This window comes from Rhodamnia argentea, chromosome 8, assembly GCF_020921035.1.
Source record: "Rhodamnia argentea isolate NSW1041297 chromosome 8, ASM2092103v1, whole genome shotgun sequence".
NCBI lineage: Eukaryota > Viridiplantae > Streptophyta > Magnoliopsida > Myrtales > Myrtaceae > Rhodamnia > Rhodamnia argentea.
Genome location: NC_063157.1, coordinates 19,088,097 through 19,101,500, shown reverse-complemented (window position 1 = coordinate 19,101,500; position 13,404 = coordinate 19,088,097). Strand labels below are relative to the sequence as shown.

At 39.8% G+C, this 13,404-nt stretch overlaps 1 protein-coding gene across 1 annotated transcript; it reads left to right on the top strand.

Annotated features, from left to right (window-relative positions):
• The first annotated feature begins 128 nt into the window (after nt 1–128).
• Nucleotides 129–850, top strand: LOC125316307 (histone H3.3-like). Its single transcript, XM_048284321.1, has 2 exons — nt 129–257; nt 371–850. The coding sequence occupies exons 1-2, from the start codon at nt 129–131 to the stop codon at nt 539–541; spliced, it is 300 nt and encodes a 99-aa protein (XP_048140278.1). The 3' UTR covers nt 542–850.
• The last annotated feature ends 12,554 nt before the right edge of the window (nt 851–13,404 follow it).

Genomic DNA, 13,404 nt, shown 5'->3' with positions numbered 1-13,404 from the left:
GATCACCTTGCCTTTCGCACGGTCCCGTAATCTCAAGAGTCGATCTAGTCCGTTACAAACTTCCACTAAAAAAAACATAAATCTCTCTCGTCCCAAAAGCTAACTCACCAGCCCCTTTCACAACCAATATGGGAGGCCATAAGTTGGAGGCCCCTTCCACAACCGACATGAGAAAAAAGTACCAGAAGAGCACTGAGCTTTTGATCGGGAAGCTCCCATTCCAGAGGCTCGTCCGTGAAATTGCCCAGGACTTTAAGGTGATGTCCCTGCTCTCATCCGATTGTTACACTAAGATTGTTACCCAATGAATCGCTGGGGAGAATTCGGTCCTTAAAATTGAAATTTGGTGTTTGCTTGTTCTTGGCTGCAGACCGATCTGCGTTTCCAGAGCCATGCTGTACTGGCCCTTCAGGAGGCAGCTGAGGCTTACCTCGTGGGACTGTTTGAGGACACCAACCTCTGTGCCATCCACGCCAAGCGCGTGACCATCATGCCCAAGGATATTCAGCCTGCTCGAAGAATCCGCGGCGAGCGTGCCTAGACTGCTGCTCCTGGAATGGGAGGAGATTGAATCTGGTGGTGGTGTTATGGGGGTGTTTCTTTTGTTCTTTCCTTAATTCAGTTGGGACTCCTAGGACTTCAGATATGATATAGGCAGGACCTTAGTGTTTCTTTTTTAGTGGATTCAGAAGGGCAAAGACAATGATGTTGCCTTTTGGGTAAATGGGTGTGTAATAGTGGCCGGCCTAATTTGACATTACATTTGTGTATGACCGTGCTTTTATTGTGGTATTTGCGTATGCCGACTTAATGGTCAATGTGTAATGTGCACTAATCTTTTGTGTTTTTATTTGGCTCCTTTTTTGGGGCTCAGCTTTGCTAAAATATTTTCTTTTGAACGAGATGCATGTTTGGATGTGGTTTTTCCGATGAAACATCTCGTATGTTTTGATTGATAGATTGTGTAGTGGTGATAAAAATAATTTGGTGTATAATGGATATACACTAGAAGTACCATAACTTGTGTACGGCGTTCACTTGAGTGATTTGAAGGGCCAGCAAAGCATGGCTTTGGAAACGTTTGTAATGCTCGGATGGGGATCAAGTGAACGCCGTACACAAGTCATAGCGTTCACTTGAGCAATCTCAATAGAATTCCAACCAACAAGTTACGTCAATTTGATGTGTTTATGCATCTTTGGACATCCTAATACATGAAAAGGCATTCCTTAAACATATCACTTAATGTTCTTTAAAGTTTATTTATGTTAAGCGTCCGATTCATCTAAGTGCTTGGTTTGGAGGCGCCAAATCTTGTGATCGACTCACAATGTCTTCCCCCGGAATGACCTTGAGGGAAATGCTAGGCATAAGGAGCCCTACTGTGACATCCTGAAATTTTGACGTCTGTAAGAAAAATTGGAAAAAGTACATTAGAAGTGTCATAACTTGTGTAGAACGTTCACTTGAGTGCCATAATTTTCAAAACGTTCACTTAAATGCCATAACTTTCAAAAATCGTTCACTTGAGTGCTACGTCGGAACAAAATCGTTCATTTGAGTGTTGCAATAACTTTTTCGGTGTGCCACGTCATCTTTCCGGTGAGCCACGTCATTTTTTCGGCTAGCCACATCAGCTTTCCGGTGTGCCACATCGGCTTCCGATTGTTACGTTAGCTTTTCAGGCGTCTACGTTAACATGGTACTCAAGTGAACGATTTTTGAAAGTTATGACACTTAAGTGAACGTTTTAAAAGTTATGGCACTCAAGTGAACACTGTCATATAAAAATTATGGCACTTCTAGTATACTTTTCCCAGAAAAATTATAAGTTCCAGCATAGAAAGTAAAATTTGATTTTGAAGACTTAGAAGTTGATGATTGGTCGTTTCGGGACGTCTGTCAGAAAAAGTCAAATTTGAATTGTCAAACTTTAACTCATAGGGCCGAGACATTTCATATGTAAATTTAGCCTTGTTCAAATCGTAAATGGAGAATACCATTTTTGCCCTCAGTCGATCGACCCAAATGACCATCCAATGTTCATTTGTCAAATTACCAATTTACCCTTGGTTTTTATTCACAAAGGACAAAATTATTTAAGGTTTGAATTTGACTTGTGGGCCCCGTTTTTATTTCTCTTCAACCGAAAATTATGAGTGAAATTTGAAATGTGTAGGCCCCAGTTTTATTTTGTTCGGCTGAAACCTTCCACCCCAAGTTGCGGCCGCCCCATGTCACTTGTTTGTTTTTTTTTAGCCGACATCATCACTTTTCCCTCTTGGAACCCAAGTTTCAGTCCCAACCCACGTGAACATGTCGAGAAAATATTGCGTGCATGAGATACTCCACGTGGATTAATAGAAAAGCATTCATAAACTAACACGTGACACATTGAGGGCCCACCGCTCAAAATTTTCAAAAGAAATGGAAAGGGATCCCTCCGTTATCTCTCCGTCCGATCTCCCTGTTATCTCTCCGTCGGTCATCTTTCTCACTCCAAATTCCACGACTCTATTTCTCCCTCCAAGTTCTCGACTCTCTCTCTCTCTCTCTCTCTCTCCCTCTCTCTCTCTCTCTCCAAGTTGGTTCTCTCGGCCGGATCTTCGCTCGACGACCCCGCTCGGTCCCTTGACCAAAACCACGAGGGCTTCCTCCGCCGTCCCCCGGAGCTCCCCTCTACCACCACCTCGCGTCTCTCCAAGTTCTATTTCCCTTCCTCGATTGTGCCCGCGATTCCGAAGCGAAAGCTTCGCTTATGCCTTCGCCTCCCATTAAGGTTTTTCTTCCTCCGCGTCGGATGAGTTCAGGCTAGAGAAAGCCGTTGCCTCATGTTAGGTTTTTCGTCCTTTGACTTGACCACCTTCGGGTTAAGGTTTTTTCCTCTCTTTCACAGAGCTGAGATTGTTTGGTGGAATTTAGTTTTTTTTTCCAATTTGTTTTCTTGTTTGATCTTCGGGTTTTTAATGTGTTCCCGCTGATTTATTTTTTATTTTTTTTTTTCCGAGTGTTTCTTTGTGCCTTCCTCCGGCCAACTCGATCATCTTTGTATTTTCTCTCATCATCCGCAACCTTCGGATGTTCTCAGCCTACGATTACTCTCTGCCATTGCTTCGTTTTCGATTGTTTTCTGGACGAAATGTAGATAATCGGTGAGCTAATGTACTTTGTTTTCTCAATCTGCTCCAGTTTCCGGTTGTCATTATCTGCTTGAGTTTCGGTTTCGTCTATAATGTTGAATTGTTGATTGTTTTTTTGTTTTTGTTTAGTTTAGGCTTGGGGAAGCACTGCCTTGTGCTAGTTCTTTCGTCCTTTGGCGCGACCACCTTCAGGTTATGGTTTTTTCTTTTCCCCCTTTCACCGAGCTGAGATTGTTGAACCGTGTGCGTTTAATCCAACTTCAAGCACAACTCTAGCCCCCACCCCCACTCCCACCCCCCTCCCAAAAAAAAAAAAAAAAAAAAACGGGTGATCCAGGACAGAATTAAATTTGACCCATTGTTCTCTGGTTTATCCTTGAGATAGGTGACAGTTTTGGTAATTGTTATAGTCTATAATCAACGAGCAACATGCTTGTGAAGTATTCTCATAAATTAGTTAAATATCATTTTCCTTGAGAATTCTTGTTTAATTGGGTATTAGTGTTATACTAGTTTGTGTTCCTTGGTTTTCTTTTAGGTTCTTGACGAATGGCTATTTTCTTGTCTTAGTACATATTGGTGAGCATTACTTTTTTTAATTGAAAGATTTCATAGCTATACTTGTATTTTCATCTTAACGAATGAGTAAAATATTGTTATCTTGCAAGTATATGATATCTTCATCCAATGCGAATGAGAGTACTTGTAAGCATGATGTTGTGAGATTTTCTGAATCTACAAGAAACCAACAAAAGCTCTATTATATTGTGAGGATAAAACGTGACTTCTTTTCTTGGCGTTTACCTACGAGCAATAGTTCAAGATGACATGAGAAACATTTAACTTGCTTGATCATTTGAAAGATCAACTCAAGAACAGTGATGAGAAGGTGCGGGGATCGAGACATAACGTGCACCATTTAAGTATCTCCCTAGTTAGAGGTGCTTATTTATTGGTCTACTTGTCCAGAAAAAGTGGATAGTAGGAACTTGTAATTTTACTAGCTCGAATCCAATACTACGTTGTGCTTGCTCTAAACTTTTACTGCTCATTGTGGGCATTCTATTTTGGATTATGGCAATCTAGAATCTCTTTGTGCAATTGGTGGCTCGGGCTATGGATAGAGAAAAATCAGTGCCAAGTTTCTTTGATAGAGTGAAAAATTATCAGTTTTTGTTTTGGCAATTTGTTTGTCCCTTTTCCTTTGACCAAGAGCGGGAATTTTTTTTTTGGGGTCGGACCTAGAGCAGAGGAATCTTTACTGAGATTTATGGTAAGATTATTCCACGGTCCTACCCAAAATTGCTCCTTCACTTCCACAGATAAAAAAGTAAAGACATGCATACTAAAATTGAAGGATGTCAAGCAAGCAGGCCATGTGAGCCACAAAACATATCTCAAGGCAAAAAAGGGAGGGAACATAGTCACTAGAAAACAAGTCACGTCTGGATTCAATTTTCCTCGTTAGTGCACTCTTCTGTTGGTTCACTGCGGGTTGTCGCATTGCAAGTAATGATCGGATTTACGGAGCTTTAGATTGCCCGATGCAGGTGTGTACTATTGCAGAATATATTGAGCAGATGACATTTCTTGAAGTATGATGAAATTCGCCATATGAAATTCGCAATTTCCTCGGTATTTTTCCCCGAAAAAGAAACTGCAAAAGAGGTAAATCGGAAAACAAGAATATGCCAATGTATCATGGGGCATCGGACATGGCTCACAGCCGTCAATTGACATAACAAGAGAACATGTAAAATAAAACCCCCGAAATTATCCTGAATTACTACTTCGATTAGTTCCGCCAAACTAAAATATGGTGAGCTAGCAGCTTGTTACTTTCCCGCTACAAAAGTAGTCAACTACATGAACAAAATAAAGCAACCATTAGAATATCTAAACTGATCTCCTCGCCTACATTAAAGGCAAATGTCAACAATATTAAAATGGTATTCTAAACTGATTAGGAGCTTCCTTCTAATCATAGTGAATCAGCCAAAACCAACCCATTCTTCTCCATCTCCCGGGAGCCGATTTGATTGAAAACTTGTGATCAATGCAATGCATGTAGTGTAAGCCCATGGGATTGTAAAAATTATAAAAAATCGTTAAAGAATCATATGCGGGACCCATCCATGGCAATAAAACCGCCACGAAATCAATGTATCTTTGGAATCGTTCGCTTCATTTATCCCAAGATGTTCAAAAGAGTTCGATGACCCCCGAACAAAGATGGTTCCATGAGATCTATTATCCCTCATCAACAAAAGCAAGTCCTACCTAACTCAAGATGGTTCCATGAGATCTATTATGATACTCCAACATCTATGCAAGAGAAACCATCAACAATATATATTACAATAGTAACAAGAAGATGAAATAACACTCGTATGTAAAATGATTTTCATAATAAGCACCCGACTAGTGAATGGGGAAAATCCATTCATAATCCTCGGCAACATGATGTAAGATGATTGCATCTACACAAAACAAGGACCCTATTAGTAGAATGTAACTAAATTAAGATCTCTTTAGCCTAATAGAAGCAATGTAGATAAGACATTAGTTAATACACCAAACAAATAATACCGTACTAGGGAATGGGAAAAACCCATTCATAATTCCTAGCGGTATAACGTATGGTGGTTGCACCTACATAAAAATTTAACCAAACCAGTAAAATGTTAATAAAAATGGAAGACTAAGACAAACGCACCTGATTATGAAAATTTAGATTTACTGTAGGACCACTGATGTTGCTAGGACAAAAGGCATTTCGTATCCGATTTGAATTACTCTAATAATCTTGGAAATGAGTCTCATCATGTGTTGCATGGACAACCAACTCTTCATTACAAAATAATAAATATGTTAAATGGCATTATGTAGTATAAGCAAAATGATTAACTAATCATATTAACTAGAAAAATATGTCACTCATGTTGACTTTCTATTGGCGTTGGAGGTGTTCCTTTCTTAGTTTTCTTCTTTTTTTTTTTCTCACTTGAGCTTTTAAGCCTTCCATAATTTGTTCCCTTTCCTTTCCTTCGAAGGGGGTCCAATACTGAAACCTCACACAAAGAGGTCGCATTATCGCAATCATCGATAGCATCATCATTCAGAACCACACTTGACTTGTAAGAGAAAATTTCAGCCTTCACTCTTTGCAAGTTCTTCCTTGTTATTCCCATGGTATTTACATCTTCAGCGCCCAAACTCATTACTTCAAAAGCTTCATGCATTAACGTGGAAAAACGACTGAATTTAGATGGACCCGGTGACATTTGATGAGATTCATCAGTCACATTCCCTTGTTTAGCACCCTTAGTCCACCTTTTCAAAATATAGGAAGATGGAATACCCGCGCCGGATGAGTTCGCAATCAATATGTGCAAGGCATGGCAACACAACCACCCGTTTGATTCAAATAATCTACATTCACAAGAAACTGAAGAGTCCGTAGCATTAAATCTGACAACATTTTCACTTTGATTTCCCACGCACTTGAGAGTATATAAATAAACCAATCCATCGAATGTAGTACTTAAAATCTATACTGACATACTTTGCAAAAATTCTTCATTGAACCTTTTAAAAATGGTACGGGTATACAATGAAGCAACATGTAGCAAGATCCCATGACTAACCCGCAATTTGGGCTTCCCATGAGAACTATAATCATCTTGACTTTTAATTTCTCTTGTATGTTTCAGCCGTTCTTCATAGTGGCGGACAAATTCTACAAGAGTCAATGTCTTCGTCGACATACGTTAGAAGACATTATTGGTGCTCTCACTCCTTTGACTTGAGCGAATACCGCACGTAAAAATATCATGACCAAAAGCTGAATTCCACTTATGTCTAAGCTCATATAATCTCTAAAGCCAATTGTTATTCCCAATATCACACTCTTTTTCCATTTCCCTTCAAGTAAATTCAAATTCGTCCTATGATCTACATCTATACATAAGCAATAATAAATATTTATCCTTAAAATCAGGCTGATGGTAAAGTTGTGGAATGTTTTGATTGGCATTTTTCCCGATGTGCCATGTGCATAAACGATGTTGTGTATTCGGGAACACCGTTCTAATGGCTTTTGCCATGGCTTGGTCTTGATCTATGAACATGGTTTTCGAAGCCTTATTTTCCATAGACTTCAAAAACACCTCAAATAACCAAATAAATGATTAAGTAGTCTCATCCAACAAAAAAGCACAGCCAAACAGAATATTCTTCCAATGGTGATTAACCCCAACAAAAGGTGCACAAATCAAGTTATATTTGTTGGTATGATATGTAGTATCAAACACCAATACATCACGGAAACATCATAATCAAATTTGGACAAGCTATCTCTCCAAAATAAGTTTTTCAGTTTACCTTCTTGATCTACTTGTATAGCATAGAAGAATATTGGGTTTTGCATTTGCATGCAATGAAAATGATTCAAAAGACTTTGACAATCTCCCCCACTTATATCATTAGCTTTATTTCTCTGCACATAATTCCGAGAAGCGCAAAGAAAAGTACTTATATGTCTTAGTTCCTCCACTTTGACAATCTCCCCCACTTGGGGTTCATCTTGCAATTGCATGCAAGATGAACCCCAAGTTTTTGCTTCCTCCTGCGCTGTTTGATAAGTACTTATATTTCTTAGTTCCTCCAATGCCTACTTTAATTATATCAACTATCACACCCTTGCAAGGATTAGATATTATTCTTCCGCATCTAATTAAATGCTTTTGATCTTCCAGTACAAATGCATGATTATGTTCGGAAACATACTCAATCACCTCAAAGACACCATTATCAACCTTAAATTTGATATGAGCACGACACCCAGCTTTGACTTCACACCTCTCATACTTCTTTTCTTGATTGGATGAGCTAACAGAATGCCCCTCACAATTACACACAAAAGTCCGTCGGGTTATTTCTTCTTTTCTATTTTTAACCGTGTTACCCTTCCTCACTCCAAACCCTTTATCAATTGCATGTGCCACATACTTATGATATGCGTCAAGTTCACTTGAAAAAACCATCCCTAGTGCAAACTCAAAACCTTTTCTAAATCACGCGTTATATGTGCAAGATGAGAAGTTTCATGCTGCAACCAAATGGACAAAAAGTAATTAACACAGTGTTTTTACAAGAAAAAGAATATTTAATCCATTATCTAAGAAATCAAATTATGTTTCGAATAGTATGAGTGAAAATTACCTCCGATTCAACCATCTAATAACTTTACATGTGCAAATTAATTGATGCGATGACTTTGAAAGAGATAATTCTGTAGTTCCCTCCTAATCAAACACAAGACAAACACTTTTAGAGCACAATCATGAGAAATCACAAGTAGCATGTAAAGGACAAAAAGACAAAAAAAGCTCTACCGCTCTTGGAAAGTTTCTTTCCAACGTGAGAAATTAGTGGAAGAGGCAGCTCGGTTAAAAAAAAGTAATGCTCACCAATATGTACTAAGACAAGAAAATAGCTATTCGTCAAGAACCTAAAAGAAAACCAAGGAACACAAATGAGTATAACTCTAATACCCAATCAAACAAGAATTCTCAAGGAAAATGATATTTAACCAATTTATGAGAATACTTCACAAGCATGTTGCTTGTTGATTATAGACTATAACAATTACCAAAACTGTCACCCATCTCAAGGATAAACCAGAGAACAATGGGTCAAATTTAATTCTGTCTTGGATCACCCCGTTTTTTTTTTTGTTTTTGTTTTGGGAGGGGGGCTAGAGTTGTCCTTGAAGTTGGATTAAACACACACAATTCAACAATCTCAGCTTAGTGAAAGAGGGAAAAGAAAAAACCCTAACCTAAAGGTGGTCGTACCAAAGGATGAAAGAACTAGCACGAGGCAACGCTTCCCCTAGCCTGAACAAAATAAAAACAAAAAAACAATCAATGATTCAACATTATAGACGAAACCGAAACTCGAGCAGATAATGACAACCGAAACTAAAGCAGATTGAGAAAACAGAGTACATTAGCTCACTAATTATCTACATTTCGTTCGGAAAACAATCGAAAACGAAGCAATGGCAGAGAGTAATCATAGGCCAAGAACATCCAAAGGTTGCGGATGATGAGAGAAAATACAGAGATGATCGGGTTAATAGGGAGGAAGGCACAAAGAAACACCCAGGAAAAAAAGACGATAAGTAAGGAGCACATTCAAAACTTGAAGCTCAAACACGAAAACAAATTGGGAAAAAAAAAACTAACTTCCACCAAACAATCTCAGCTTAGTCAAAGAGGGGAAAAAACCCTAACCTAAAGGTGGTCGGGTCAGAGGATGAAAAACCTAACACGAGGCAGCTGCTTTCCCTAGCTTGAACTCATCCGACGTAGAGGAAGAAAAACCCTAACGGGAGGCAAAGGCATAAGCGAAGTTTTCGCTTTAGAATCACGGGCACAATTGAGGAAGGGAAATAGAACTTAGAGAGATGCAAGGTGGTGGTAGAGGGGAGCTCCGGGGGACAGCGGAGGAAGCCCTCATGGTTTTGGTCAAGGGACCGAGCAGGGTTGTTGAGCAAAGATTTGGTTGAGGGAGCCAACTTGGAGAGAGAGAGAGAGAGAGAGACAGAGAGTCGAGAACTTGGAGGGAGAAACAGAGTCGTGAAATTTGGATTGAGAAAGATGACGAACGAAGAGATAATAGGGAAATCGAACTAAGAGATAATGAAGAGATCCCTTGCCATGTCTTTTGAAAATTCTGAGCGGTGACCCACGATGTGCCACGTGTCGGTTTATGAATGGTTTTCTATTAATCCATGTAGAGTATCTCATGCACGTAATATTTTCTCCCAAGTTTCAGTCCCAACCCATATGAACATGCATCTCTTTATCTTTGACTAGTTGACTCGTGTGAAACTAACCCCCCTCCCAAAATCTGCCGATGTTCTTCTTCTTTACCTTTCATTTTTTTTTCTTTCCTCTGTTGAGCCGCGTGACGCTCAAACACAACCACCTAGCCATCTCCGTTCGCCGCCTCCGCCTACCGAGCTCTAGCTACGCCACTCCTCAACTGGACCCCTCCACCGTCGCACCACCATGGCTCGTCGCGCCGCCGTCCACTAACTGCGAGCCAACGCAGATTACCCTCCATGCTTAGCAAGCGGAGAACCCCGGCGTTGCCGCGCCACTCGGGTTACCCTCACCGTTGCTTGGCCGCCTATCCGTTGGACTCGACCCTCTAGCCAACACCCAAGCCCCGACTAATCCCGATCCGACGCCACGACCTCTTCTTCCTTTTACTCATGACCTCACCGATACCATCACCATCTCTCGGCCACCACCAGCCGTTGGTCGCCACCTCTACTACACAACCGCCGTGCCAGCCTTCCATCCCTAATGTCGACCCGCCAATAGCCGTCGAGCTACTAGATGTGACCGAGAAACCCGATGCCCAGCCACTTCCGGTCACCTAAACTGGCCAAAATCGCGAGCAACCCTCATTCGAGTCCCCCTTTACATCGCAGCCCCCACCCCACGCCGAATCGTCGTTGCCCCACCAGCTTGCTGAGCCTCCTCCACCTTCCACAATTGTCGGCCGCCGCTATCCAAGAGCATTGCAAGTGTGAGTCGGACCTGTAAGTCCGACGCCTAGCCGACCCGACCGAGACTGACGCTCAATCCCTTAATGCCTTGCAAACTTGTGAAGCCGACCCGAGATTAAAATCGGTCGTCGCAGATTTGAACTCGTGGGTTGTATTTGCAAACCTCGGTCGTCGTCGTCGTGCCCGACTCTACATCGGCCGCGGGAGTTGTGAGTTAACCCCTAAACTTTGGATAGGGCATTAGCTGCGTTTAAGGATAGATTTAATATTATTCATTGTCAATGAGAATAATTAGTCAAATTTGGATAATTTAATTACTCGGGATCGAATTATTTATCTGAAATCGAGCTCGCTAAATATTTTAGTAATATTAATCGGAATTTGGATTAATTAATCGAGTCGAATTAATTAAATATGGCTTCGTTAAATAATTAATTGTTAATTAATTATTAGATTATTATTATTGGGTAATTACTGCGTTATTATTGGGTGATTTTCTAATGACTGGTGAGTACATGAATAATGTGCATTTGACGATTGATCATCCTATAGTCGTGCCAAGTTTTGAGCACGATTGTTTATGAGTGCATTAAATTAAATGCAAAGATAAGAACTACTTGATTGTCCGGTGTGCTTGTGTGGTCATATGATAAGATTATATTGTGCCAATCGTACGGTTTCCTAGTAAGTTCGTGTTGTGCAAGTCGAGCGGAATAACATGACTTATTAGATGTCGGTTGCGGCTTGTGAAGGACCGAAGTCCCTATAGAGAACCCTGGTAGTCCCATGTCGTGCTAGCTGTACGAATCTTACGGACTATCGGACGCCGTCACCGGAAGTAAGGGACGAAGCCTAGTCATGCCGGTCGGTCGTAGTGTTAAGCCACACTAGTCGTGTGCGCTAGGCCTAATGGCCTCTAACAACCGGAACACATGTGATACATTGTGTATGAGTTTGTGATGAGTGTTTTAGTTGAGTGCCTTGGCTTATATGTTGTTAGGTGTTATGATATGAACTGTTCGTCGTGTGATTCAAGGCGGGGGTAAGGTTGCATGTGATTGATGGTTCGATTTGATATTATGCTCGATCATATGATAATTATAATGTGATGCGAGTTGTACGCTATTGACCTTCCATCGTTGTTGCCTTGCATACATAGGATGCCTTGAGTGAGTCAATGTCTTATTCGGACTTAGGCATTGACTCACGAAGATTTTACATCTTACCCGTTGTTGTTAACAATTTGCAAGCCCTTAGCTATGAAGAGCTTGCCCTGTGGAGGATGTGGATTTTGACTTCCCTTTTGAGTAGTTGGAGTAATGTTAACCATAATCCGGATTGAGTACTTTTGTTAAGTGTCGATAGTGGCCCCGAGGTAGGGCTAGTTTGTACAAACGTATTTTTTCAGGGTTAACGAGATAATTAAATAAAAGAAATTTCTTGCTGTTAGAGATGACCGGTTTCGGTTCCATGAAAAGATGGAATCGAACCGGCCCTTGAAAATACCGGTTCCGGCCCGATTCCTTCCGGTCTCTTTTTTAATTTTAATTTTTAAAATAATAAATAATAAAATAAACATAATAAATTATAAATTATAAAATATAATCAAATTGTACATTGTAATAAAATGTGGGGAAAAAAGAGAAAGAGGAGGAATGGGCTTGAACTTAATGAATTATTATTAAGCGCATACATATCTTATTGAGGATAGAAGAATCAAAGCCCATGTAGTTCTTTTATCTTTGATAACCCCAACTTACCTCATTGTCAATCGTCGCTACCCGTTGCGGTACCCGTGGCGGTGATATCTCCACAATCATTGCTAAAAAATTCGTGTTCTCGATTCAGCTCTTGGTGTTAAAATTTCGCCATCGTCCAATCGTCAACACAAGCTTGAGCTTCCCCAGACTCCGGGCTTAATCTTGAACGGCAAGAGTCCAAAACTAATCCTCCAACCCTAAATGCTTGTTCAACTATAACTATTGAAGAATGGATTGCTAATATCTAGCGAGCAATGAGGGCGAGAACCGAGTAATCGATTTGGTGACTCTTCCACCACTTTTGGATTTCAAATCGACTATGTTCGCATCACGAAACTCAAATTGAGTGGTTAAATATTTTTCTAATTCAGAAATACTACCCGTTGCCCATTTTTATTTTTTTTCCTACTCTTGAGCACATTATACCCTCTACTAAGTGAACTACCACATTTACTACGGAGGCAGTAGATTGTAAAGATCCAGATACACTTAAACCATATCTATTACAAAATTATCCATATAATACTACTATAGATTCTTTAACATCTCCTTGTATATTTAAAATATCAATTGAATCTTCTAAATGTAAACAATCATGATAATACACATTCAAATAATCTAGTAAACCGCCTAATTTAATACGTGGATAAAAAAAAATACCAACTAAATAGACAAGAGGAATTTGCAAATAATAATGCAACCATTTTTCTCGCATTACTAAAATAGTTCGAGCTAATTTAGTATCATTTTCATATTCACTAAAAACACTACCAATATTAACACACTCTATTAAAAATAAATGCGTAGTATGATAATAAATACCAGATAAAGTCTTAGTAACATCATTAAAAATTTTCAAAAAATCTATTTTTTTTTCAAACGCTCTAATGTTGTGGAAATAAAGTAATTTCAGGAATAT

Coding starts and splice junctions, on each gene's coding strand:
- LOC125316307 (XM_048284321.1), top strand. CDS start 129: ATGGGAGGCCATAAGTTGGAGGCCCCTTCCACAACCGACATGAGAAAA. Junction 258..370: donor AAATTGCCCAGGACTTTAAG/GTGATGTCCCTG, acceptor TCTTGGCTGCAG/ACCGATCTGCGTTTCCAGAG.